The sequence below is a fragment of the Haliaeetus albicilla genome, chromosome 11 (genome assembly GCF_947461875.1).
Source record: "Haliaeetus albicilla chromosome 11, bHalAlb1.1, whole genome shotgun sequence".
In the NCBI taxonomy this organism is placed as follows: Eukaryota; Metazoa; Chordata; class Aves; order Accipitriformes; family Accipitridae; genus Haliaeetus; species Haliaeetus albicilla.
Window position 1 is genome coordinate 25,013,084 of NC_091493.1, and position 12,460 is coordinate 25,025,543.

A 12,460-nucleotide genomic window follows, 5' to 3' on the forward strand; every position below is an offset into this window, starting at 1 on the left:
GGATTTTATTTGTTTAAAACAATCACTCTGCCTCAGCTAAAGCAGTACTCTGGAAAGCTAGCATTAAAAAATTATTTGCTCTAATCTATTCCAAACTGGGCCTTGGCATCTAATCCCTCTTCGTTAACAAATAGCTTGGTAACCAAGTATTCCATTTGTAAAGTAGCCATAATAACGATACAAATAGTTGACCTGAGTTCTTCAAAAGTACCTACAGAAAATAAAAACTGAAACAGCATTTAATTACAGGGAGAGTCAAGCAACCAACTCCCTTAGTCTTACTAACAATACATGAAAAAATATGGAGGATATTTTCATTTAAAGTAATTTTGTCCAATTAGTAATACTGCTGTATTATTTATTCAAAAAAGATGTCGTCAGCAATTTCCTGTTTAACTGTGTAAACCTGTTATGAAGACCATTTTATGGACCAATTACCTAATGGACTAGTTATTAAATATAGGCACAAATTAATGAGACTTGTTTCAGAAAGAACAGTTTATTAGAAACAGGTTTATAATGATAATCAATGAAGTACTTTAAAGCGGTAACTTCATTTGCTCCAAATGCAGAAGATTAGAATTTATTACATTTATTTAGCTCTTGTGGTTATTTTTTGCTTCATCAATCTATATTGTTAACTCTTTACATTGTTATTTATAACATAATTGTGCAGAAAGTGGAGAGAATTATGAATAGTACAACAATAAATGACCATTAATGTGGGGTTTTTTCCGAACTTTAAGTGTTAGGAATTTCATTATTCATCCTTTTGTTATAGAAGTAAAGGGGAAGACAAAGAAAAGTGTTAGAAAAATTACTTTCCCTTTTTCTGCAAATCTCATTGTTTCTTTTCTATTTAAACTAAAGACATTAGCACTAGAATATCTGCTATAGGTCCATGAGGACTAGCAAGTATATAGATATGCCAGGTAAGTCTTTATTTAACATGAACAGCAGCTGGCATTCATTTAATAGACATGTTAAATCATACAAATAGATAAATACCAAACATCTATGATTGACATCATGTCATTTTCTGATGTTCATATCTCAAATGTTGTCCTCTTTTGCTCTTCCTCAGGGATACTTGCGGTCCACAAAAAACAGGTCCTGAAATCCTAAGAACATAATGTGACCCTACCAGCACTGTTGCTAAAGAAAGGAAAAGAAACCAAAGGAAAGCATGACCATCAGAAAAAAAAAAAAAAAAAGAACAAAAAAAAACCCAACCACCTTAAAGACAGCTTTCTGTTTGCACTGGATGGACTTACATTCTCACTCAAAGTCTTCCAACATTAAAGGAAAAAAGTACAGAACTTCCCTCTGCAAGACTCCTATGTGATATAACCAAGGGAAAGAGCAGATTAACTTTCTGAGAGCCTACTGTTACCAAACATGGAGGAAAAACTCCCCATAAAGAAACTAACTACAGATATTAGTCTCACATGCACCAGCAGTTTAACAACTACCTGAATATCTGGTGTCATAACTTCCACAGCTTGACTCCATTTTCTGAGCACCATGTAATCCAAATTCCTTTAAACAATCATGATATCACACTTTGAAGAGTTACCTGAAGCATAATATGACAAAATTTAACCATTCTCCCTCTACAGATAATAACCTTGCTATAGATGAGATGATGTATGACTCCATCAAGGACTCTAGTAATAAATAAGTCTAATGATGAAAATGTTGGTACAATAATATTCACAAAATGTGTGCCCAACACAAAAGCCTTATAATGATGACATTTGTTACCGAGGGAGTAAGGTATTGTTTTCTTCCAATGCAAAGCATGCTTTGCTTTGTGCATTTTGACTGTTTCCTTTCGTGCATCCCATATGTAATATGGATGGAAAATTGTGGCTTTTGCAAAATTAGTATGGATTTGTCAACTGCTACAGTGATAGCTGAGAACAGTTCATTAACTTGATCTAATTTAAGATAGAGCTATATGATAAACTTAAAATGTGAATAATACTAGCTATATCACAGGAGAAAGGAATGCAGTCCCTTAAGCTTAGATTTGCCTACATATTGAAAAGTTTAGTTTTCTGGCTCAAGAACTGCAATGAGAATAACAGCACACATTAAGATTTCATCTTTATCACTATTATTTGCATTATACACATTTTGCAGTTTTGGAAGGACGGTTGCAATATTGTTTGAATGTTGTCACAAAGGTGTAGAGAAAAATGGAAATTAAGCTTTTCCTCTTTCCTTCTAAACAATACACAATTCTGGGGATGGAAAACAAATCTGATCATCGTGACTGTTCCCTCTGATCATCAGCAACATGTTTGGTGGGTCAACATAAAACTACTGCTTGACACAATGACATTCAGACTTCTCTACTCTGCTGGCTGCAGTTTTAATGATAAACTCTGTAAGGAAGCAGAGATTGAGATTCAAACGCTTTTTCTTGTTTCTAAGTTGTGTAATGGGATCAACTCCATCTGCCTGGCCCCAATTCCAGGCACCGCTGAACTCCAGGACTTAACTCAGATCTCTCTGAGGACCCATATCCTCACTCATTTCAGTTCCACTCAGTAAGTTCGCAAGAGAAGGATAAAATGAGTCAAGGATCAAAGGTGATGAGGGAAGACATAATGGAGAGTTTTAGAAAAGGAGAAGGAACTGGAAAGTCACATGAGACTAAAGAAGTGGTGGAGACCATGAGCTGAAAGCAGAGGCTGCAGGACACAGCAGTGAAAGCGCAGAGGCTGGCAGAGAAGTGGAGCATGTCAGAGGACCAAGAGCAGAGCTGATGAGGAGGGAGATGGGTTTTTTCCTTTTTTAGAAACGCATTTGTTGTAAAGTGCGCGATACAGGTAAGCAGTGAACAAAAATCAGATGCAGATGAGAAGAAAAAATAGGGAGAAGTATCAATGTAATAATAATAACAACAATAATAGTAATAATAAAAACAAAAGTGCAAAATCAAAAGGTTCTGGAAGTAACAGCAGATGGGTCCAAGCACAGAGGATGGCCCATGGAAGACAAAGAGAATTAAGGAGTTTTCCTGGCATGCAAAGCTCCCCTGATAGGACACACATTAATGTGTAAGAATTCAGTTACTTAGGAGTGCTGGTGGTAAATTTGATTCCTCAAAATTGGTAATAACTTTTGGTTTTCTTCTCTCTCTCTCTTAAATGCTGGTAGGTTTCCCTTTGAGCCAGGTTGTTAGCACATTCCGTTAGAGGAACCTTTCCTAACATTCCAGTATACTTCCTCTGAATTTTCTATAAAACCTAACCATATTAATAAAGTTGCTCATAAACAAGTTATGCTCTTCTTCCACCTCTCTGCTCTCAAAGAAATTGATACCATGCACATTAGTTTGTAACACAGATATCAAAATAACTGTTGCCAGGGAACTACTAATATATAGTAATATTAAGTGTTCAATTCTTTCATTAAATCTATGCTTTTCTTCAAATTTTCCAGGTCTGGTTTGGTTACTACTAGTTTTAACCTTATTTTCCATTCTATGGTGTAGTTTGTTCTTTTCTCAAGTTACAGTACCCATAAAACCTTTACCCTCCCAATTTATACTTTTGTCTATAAAACATGCGCTCTCTGGGATGGCCTATCCCATAACATAAAGAGAAGGGGTTTATGGGGAGACATCATCTTGATTGCTATTAGAAGGAAGAAATCACAGTAATTCTTCAATAAACAAGGAAAATCATAAATGTCCATAATGTGGAATTTGGAGGCCTTATCAGGTTACTCAAAAACCATAATGATACCTTAATAACATAGAAAATCCATTAAACTTCATTCTGTGTTATACAAAGCCTACAGTATATATGCTGAAAATGCATGTCAGTGCCTTTATACCTTCATGAGTTTTGACGAATAGCCATTTCAGAAGACAACCACTCATCAAAGTAAAGCTTAAAATATACGTTTAAAAGAATTTGCTTACTTATGCATAGATATCAGCAATCGAAATTCTGTACGATCTAGGAATAAATCGCAGGTTTTTGTGACGATTTATAGGTCTATGAGCATAATACCCATAACACCACTGTGTGCTTACTTTATTGGCAGAACAGTTTAAACATTTGACGTACTGCTGTTCAGATAAGATTATATCCAACTAAGTACAGAAAAGAAACTGTCAACAAGTCTGTAAGACTATAATAGAAACTGCAAAAGCAGAGTTTTCCTATGACTAACCATACCTTCAGAGTACTCCCAAATCAGTCCCAGGCATGAAAACACAGTTGGAACTGATTTTAAGAGAAGGGTGAAGAATGGCATGTTGCCACAAAAATAAGAACCAAGCCTGAACTGTGTGTTCCCTGTATTACGTAATTGCCAAAGTAGATGGAAAAAAATGTTAATATTATAAATAATACAGAACTTTTAGCCAAATTATATTTGGGAAGTCTAGAACTAGACAGTAAACTTGCGATTGATCGAAGTTAATCATAGCTGATTACAGAAGCACATACTCAACCTTTCCATGTTTTGTACGCTTTTACTGCTGTGAGGGTTTGGATATTCTATCAGGAAGATGGAAAGGGAGGACGCTTAGAAATCAATAGGCAATTTTTCCTCAAAAACCTAAGTCAAACAGCATAAATAGTGATTCCTGAAAATATGCACAAATATTATCAAGTAGTGAAAATGAAGCTCGCACAAAGCTCTGACTCTCAGATGTGCACAAAGGAAGCGTGTAAGCTTCATGCGTGTGTTTCCTACTGGCTGTTAGAGCAGAACCTCTGCCTCAGCAAAGATACTCTGCCCTTTAACTTTCAGATTTATGCCAGCTCTGTATTATAAAAATAGGACAAAAGACAGCAGTGAGGAAGTAGGGATGGGTTATCTGGAACATGGTTGGATCCAATAGCTGCAAAATTGTGAAGACAGAGGGTCCCAAACAGGGAGAAACTTTACACAAGAAAGCAGTGTTACCCTGGCTATTTCTGCCCAGAAAGTTTCTGGGTCTGTGTTACTGGCAAAGGAATTAATGGGCTTCCAGACTCTCAGGGGTTAATATGACCCTGTTGTTGTACACCATCAATTAAATAAGATTTGTGATTTTAAAGCTCTGAAGATGCAGAAAAAGGAGAATGTATGTAATATTAAACCTTTAGAGCTTTATTTTAATAACATTCTTCAGACCCTTTCCTTCTGGCTATTCAGACCAGTTTTAAGAAAGTCCTTTCCCCTTCTTCACCTCTCTCCCCATCACTCCCCCCTCTTCACCTCACCTCACATCTTAGCATCCTGTCAGGATATTTAGAAGGGGATGAGGAAAGAAAAAGGTATTTTGAGAAAACATTTCAGTATGGCTTTAAAAAAAAAAAAAAAAAAAAAAAGCCGCTACATTTTCAAACCTTTAAAGAACAGTCCATTTCAAGAGCTGACAGTACTTTGGTCCCAAGGGGCAGCAAGTCATGCAGCTTCCTATAAAGGCAAATTCCACAAACAGAAATCACCTTCTCCCTGGCCACTACCTCACTCCAACAGATGAGAATACCTACACTTCAGAAACAAATTTCTGTTGCACATATCTTCTGATAGTTAAAATTAAGTAGGTTTTATCAATATTAGGCCAACCTACAAAAAAAAAGAAAAAAAAGAGCCAGTGACATATACTAAATCTCTTCCTGCTTAAGGCAAACAAGGTCAGTAGCTAACCAACTGACAAATTATACCATATCATAAAACCCCAACTTCATTTAGGACTTCTCAATAGGTATCAGATATACACTTATATGATAAAACTCCCTTCCCACATGCATTACTATCCTCCTGTCTATCCTCCTCTGAGTTTATTTTTACCTCTGGAATGAAACTAGGAGTAGATCACAATACTGCAAATTTCCCAGTACGCAGAAAAGAAAAAAAAGACTTGGTTTCTACATGAAATTACCAAATTAATGAACTGTTCAATACTGTAACATAAGTTTATCTGTTTCCAAAAATTCTCATCCCATTCTCTTGCACAACCTGCCTTTCTCAAAGCAAGTTACACTGAGGACTTAAAAGCACCAGGAGGATATCTGGCACTGTTTTAGCTAGCGACATTTACAGATTTAGAATAATAAAGGGAGAAAGAAACTTCAGTATGATTCATATAACTTTAAAAAGTTAATCTGGTGACTATTAAAGCAGCCTTTATTGTATTTTGGACATTATTTGCAAAAAGAGTTCATTTTCCTTAACAGAATCTTTTCATCCTCCTCTCATGTTAAAATTTCCAGTAGTGCCAACGCATCAGTTTCATCCAAACCAAGTCATAATTTGGAAGTGGTCATAGTACTTCCTGCTATTGACAAGCAGACAAGAGAATTCAGGTGCAGATATTCCCTCATCAGAAATAACATAAAGAAAAATAAAATATTTTCAGTTATAGTATTTTATGGCCACTAGAGTTGAATCTATAACATGAATTATCAAGGAAGATTAGACTAGTATCTAAAGAATTTTCATCTCTACTGTTTTTCTCTTCTCTTTATTTCGCTCTCCCCAACCATCTGTCCCAGACCTTCCAAGTCTTATGTGTATTTTATGTCGGTTTGCTTTATATTAGGAGTTTCTTTCACAACAACAAACTGGCTTTATTTTCTTTTTTTTGAAGAGTTTTGAAGAAAGCTTGTATAAATATGTATACACACATAAATAATGGAGCAGGAAACCTGTTTTTTATTCTTTTTTTCTGCCACTTTGAGTGAACACAGGAAGCTAACCAAGGTGAAAATGTTTGTGAAAACCTTCATAATGAGAATTAGCCTACCTTCTTTAATAATGCTGTTATTTACAAATTAGCAATGCTATGTGAGATCTCATCAAAAAAGATGCGAGTTTTAAGATGGGGAAATAAAACTACTGAAAAATATTTTTTATTCATCCTTTCCTCAATTCCTGCTTTGTTTGCTTTGGCTAGCTTAAACCCTAAGCTCTTTGGGACATAAAGAACATTTTTGTGGTCTATTTTTACAGCAAGATGCTTATATTAAATAAACCATATTGATATATCCTAAACTGAATACCGGAGTGTAAAAGACAAGACCGGACATGAAACAAATACAGTAATATAATAACTTTGAATAAATTCCAGTAGACATGACATAAATGAATGTGACAAAAGTAATTCTAGGACAGAGAAAAGCAGAGCAATGTTGCTTTCAGAAGACTACTTAATGTTTATAAAGTGCTTTGAAGATGAAAACCCCTACATTTGTACTATGGCTATGGACTACCACTGGAGTCATGTATCCTCAGATTCTCAATTTCAGAGTGAGGCATTTGAGACAACCTCCCATTCAAAGTTAGAAGAAATGTATAGATATAAAGAAATATGAAGAGTCCTATGTGATACAGAATTGCTACGAGCCATACACTACCTTAACTTTTCTTCATTTCTATCATGACAGTTAAAACAGCAGATTTCCACAGGTGTATCTGTGAGTGAATTTGTAAAAGTAACAACCTTCAGTATAAATGGTGGACTTCTGAATTGACGGAGGGAAAAAAAAATAGTAATGCTACTACCAGAAACCAATGGCATTTGTAACTTCAAAGCATATTCTGCCTAGTGATATCAAGACATGTATTGAACTGAGAAATTCTGAGACTAAAAGGATAAACTTTTTAACACCACTTGACACACAAAAAAAAAAGAAGTACAGAAAGTAAGTAACCTACCAATATACTGCCCAGTTTACATGCAATAACTCAGAAGAGAATCTCATCTGTTAATTCCTGAAATTTCAAATTGTAGGACTTCTGCATTGCAAAAAGCGCCAACACAATTTTTACTGTTGTATTCCATATAGCCCAAATTTCAGCAAGTCACTCAAAAGTTTAACAACTAAAATTTCCATCAGCATAGAAGAAAATTGCAAATAATCTTTTTCTCTAGAGTTACACTTTAACAACCCAATCACGTTTGAAAAAAAATTGTAAAATATTAATTTAATATAAGAATTCCCAAGTATTCAGCCATAAAGTCTAAACTGAAAAAACTGTATTATCCTGAAAGGATACGACTCCTCCTTTTTGGGTCTACACTTCCACGCCTACTGAGAGCAAAGTGGGGAGAGCAGATCCCATAAATTAGTGTTTCAATAGCTGTATTCTTTTTGGGAAAAAAAAAAGAACTACAAGAGCAACTCCCTTACTCCACCCCTGCCCCAATATACAAGAAACAGAAATACATATTACAAATCAGCAAGGGCTAGAATTCCTTTTAACAAGATACACACAAATACTTTGTGAAGCTACAGCTGAGTTTTTTCTTTTGATCCACATCAAGCACTTGAATCCCATTTCCAAAGCAGTAAAATACTAAATAAAGACAGTGAAACAGAGTCCAGGACAGTTTGTTGGTTTTGGTTTTTAATATAAAATATAGAGGAGGGGATAGTTGCTTTATCAGCTTATATTTTGATTTTATTTCTAGTGTGTTTATTATTGGGAGCATTCAGACAGTACTGAATAGCTCTAGTGTTCATATGATTTCAAAGAAACTATGCAAACTTCCCCACCTCGTAAGCTGGAAATAATTGGTCCGAACCTGTCAAGAATAAGCATTTCTTCAGTGACTTCACACTAGTTTGTAGTCACTGTGTCAGAAGTATTTTCAGTAGCGATACTTTTAGTATATAAAGAGCCTAAATTGTCAAACTCAGCCAAGGTTCGTGGTCACTTAGCTGAAAAAAAAAATTAAACTAACAAATCATAACTTATGTTTGCTGATAAGCAACATTACCTAGCGTGTAAATGAAATGTTACACATCCACAGCTTCATCTCTTAATGGGATCTCTTAATCTCTGTTAAGAGATACAGCAGAGGTAATTCCTCTGTCATCTTTGCAGAACAGTTAAAAGAGTTTGGCTTCAATCTTCCCTTCCAAAAGAAAACAGCACTAGCAAAGCAGCATCCCTATATAATAAATATATATATATGAGAAGTTTACTTAATCTGCCCAAAAAAACCCAAACTGTTTTTTACATTGTTTCATTACAGTGTTACTGCATCTGAATACACATGCCTTTATTCACCTCTGTATTTCTTAATTGTTAAAGCAATCCAAAAGGTTATGTTCCATATGTTAAAGCTCTCTTTCTCTCTGTGGGCCCATAAAACTGAATGGAAGCAGGCAGCATCTACTAGAATATTCTCCTTTGCCCAAGTTTTCCACGCAGCTACAAAAATGAATTTAAGAGCACTAGTGTTTGAGCTTTTTATCATTATTTTCTGCAGCTGGCCAAATCTCACAAGTGTGATTTAATTCATCAAAACCAGTTTCCCCTGGAAAATCTTTGACACATTCAATCAAACTGTCATCTGTACGTTCCAGCTACTGAAAATTATTATGTCCCTAGCACATTTTAAACTTTTTTTCTTTTTACCTTCAAGATTTAGCCTTAAATTTACTTATTGGGAAGAAAAAAAACTGAGAGGATAGACGGTAAGAGGAAAGGGATAAGTTTAGATACTACATGATACTGTACTTGTCCACGTGACATATGACAAAAAACAATGGTTTGTATGTTTCATATCAACTAAGGACAGCTAATCAGCTCTCAGGTCAATGGTTATTTGTAATCAAGTTAAAAAAACCTAACACAGTATCTTTCTAATGAGTATGAGCAAGCGTTACCCAAAAAGCACATTGAGGATGACAGTATCAAGTTGGCTACTGGTGCCTTAAATCATATGTGTAAGTGAGCAAATCCTCCCACCTACCACTTCAAATGCATCACCTCCCCTGTTCATCTTTTCTCACTTCTGTTTCCAATTCAATTTCTTTTCACTACAGTGAATACATACTTTAGTTGATCTTAGGGTCAGCTGGATTCATCTACTGGTACTTACCTCATTAAAAGAAAAGTTTCTTAAAAAAAAAAAATAAATAAATAAGACTCTGTAAATCAATGCTTAAGAAGAAAAGCCTTTGCAGACATGCTGAGTGTGAGAGTTTCTACAGCTCTTTAACGAATGGAAAAAATAGTTTCTGCCTGCCCAAGATGTCAACATTTTATACTTTGCGGGGAGTACAAACTGTAACTATACAGCCAGTTATATAAACCACAAGAGTAGCAGTGAATTTATCACCTAGGTCAAAACTTATGTTGATGTAATAATTTTATTCTAAACCAGCCTATTAAAATTTAGCAGGAAGTGTAGTCATTGTATTTTGTATATTAACAAGCAGAAGCTTCCCAAATGAATAATCGGCATACGGCTAATCAGCATCGAGTCACTCAGCAGTTATAGCTAAAACTGAGCTGAAGTGTACGCGGCACATCTGTACGTTTACAAGCACAAGCTCCCCAGATGTTATGAATTACTATCTTTACCAGTTGTCTCCTGAAAGTGTTGACTTAAAGCAAATGCAGTGAACAGTGGAGATGTTCACAGCAGGAATTGTCAACAGAACTAAATGGAACAGTAAAAGATCTGTTGATATGTGCACGATCTAAAGGGTAAATGTTGGAGAGCTATTACTGCTCGGGTCCATTATAGGGAGATTACTTTCACCTATATTCGATGATACAGCTACAAAAAGTTCTACTACTTTACTTAGAATATGTACTGTTTATTCAAGTTTAGCTATGTGCAACAGGCAAGAAAACATCCTAACCTATTTCCAAGTCACTTGGAGGGAAAAAAAAATAGAAAAAGAAAGAAAGAAAAAAGAAAAACGCCAAAGCGTGGGTCATTTTCAATGACCAGACAACGCAGAGCAATATTGGAGATTCGGTCGTTTCAAACGGTGGTACGCAAAGTCTTGTTAAAAGAGGAGACATCAAATTCCAAACTTTATTTAGAGGAGACGAGAGAGAAGGGGAAAACCAGTTAATTACACAGGAGTCCAGAAGGCAGTTTACCACTAGCGATACCATTCATTTATTGCCCGGATCGTTTGAGCCCACCCCGTCGCCGGCGGAAAGGTGCACCGGCGAGCTCCATCAGTCCTGCTAGCACTGACATTTCCCAAACCACCATACAGGGCAGCGTGCAATTTACATCAGGGTAAGCCCAGCCTGACCAAAACGCCAGCAAGAGTTTCCAAACTGAGAACAAACAAACAAAAAAAAAAAAAACCGAAACGAGCAACGACAACAGCAAAAACCCCTACGAACTCTCACGTACTTTTTAAAAGCCGGGCCCGGGGCGCCCCCCGCGCGGAGCGGCTCCGCCGGCTCCCGCGGCCGCGCTCGGGGGGCGCCGGGGGGTCCCCCCGCAGGGCTGCGCGTCCCCCGCCCCCCTCTCCCGCGGGGCGCCCCCCGCCCCGCGCCTCCCGTGGGGCGGGGGGGGGGGGGGAATCCCGGGGCGGCCGCCGCCAGGTGCCGCCCCGCGGGCCGTACTCACAGGGACACGGTGCGGTCGGGCAGCACGGCGGGCTGCAAAGTTTCCACCAAGTCGCCGCCGCTGCAGACCACTTTGATGCGGAGGGCCGGGCGGCCGGGCCCCTTGGCGCGCTCGGCGGCGCAGAGGCAGCGGTCCACGATGAGGTCGGGGCAGTTCCTGCTGCCCCCGCACGGCCCCGGCGCGGCGGCCGCCAGGCAGAGGAGGAGGAGGAGGAGGAGGCGGCGGCGGCGGCGCAGCCCGCGCATGCTGAGCCCGCCAGCGCAGCCGCCGGCTGCCGCGCCCGCCGCTCCGCGCCGCGCATGGCACGGCACGCGCCCCGCCGCGTCCCGCCGCGGTCCCCTCCACGCCTCCCGCGCCCACCCCGCCCCGCCTCGCCGCGCCGCGCCTCTCGCTGCGGCCGCTCGGAGGGACACCCCCCTCCCCTCCTTCCTCCTCCTCCTGCTTCTCCGAGGAGCCGCCGCTCCTTTCCTGCCGCAGCCCGTCCGTGCGGCCGCGGCGCTGGGCGGACCCCGCGGCGCGGAGCGGGCCCCCTCCTCCCGCCGCCGCCGCCGCCACCCGCCGGGCGCGGCCACCCCCCCACCCCCCCACGCCCCTCCGGGGGGGGGGACCGGGGCCGCCCCCGCACCTCCGCCGCCAGCCGCGGCCGCGGGGAGTCCCCTGCGCGGCTGCTACCTGCGCCGGCCGCGCTGAGCCGCGGTGCTTTCAGCCCGCGTTGGGCGTCCGCTAACTCGGGGCGGGGGGGGGGGGACCGGAGAGATGCGCCAAGGACGAGCCGCAGCCCGAAGCGGGTGCGAGCAGCCTAGGCGCAGGTTGGAAAGTCGGGAGCTGGGAAGATGACACGGGTCGGGAATCTAGTTTGGGAAATAGCCGTCTCTGCTACCGCCCTCGAGAAACCGTCTGCGCCAAGCGCTGGGCGCACCTGTGGCGGTGGGGAAGAAGTTTCGGGCCATGGGCAAAGGTCAGGGTAGACCAAGAGACGGGCCAGCCCTCAGCCAGCTCCGTGCGGACGGAGCAGCCTCTGCCAGCCGGGGGGGGCCCGAGCGGTTAGCTGGCTTCAGACACCTCAGATAACGCGGTGGCCGGGCCCTAAATCGAAGGTTTGGTCACTAGTCA

General features: G+C 40.2%; 1 protein-coding gene across 2 annotated transcripts in view; it reads right to left on the minus strand.

The window, feature by feature from the left end:
- LOC104318002 (adhesion G protein-coupled receptor A3) overlaps positions 1-12,460 on the minus strand; it is a 316,671-nt gene that overhangs the window by 279,030 nt on the left and 25,181 nt on the right. Inside the window, exon 1 of one of the 2 annotated variants that reach the window (XM_069796695.1) lies at positions 11,348-11,696. The exons of the other annotated variant lie outside the window; for it this stretch is intronic. Coding sequence (XP_069652796.1) covers positions 11,348-11,592 — 245 coding nt within the window. The 5' untranslated portion in view covers positions 11,593-11,696. Of the gene's footprint in view, positions 1-11,347; positions 11,697-12,460 lie in introns of those variants that run through there. 2 annotated transcript variants of the gene reach the window in all.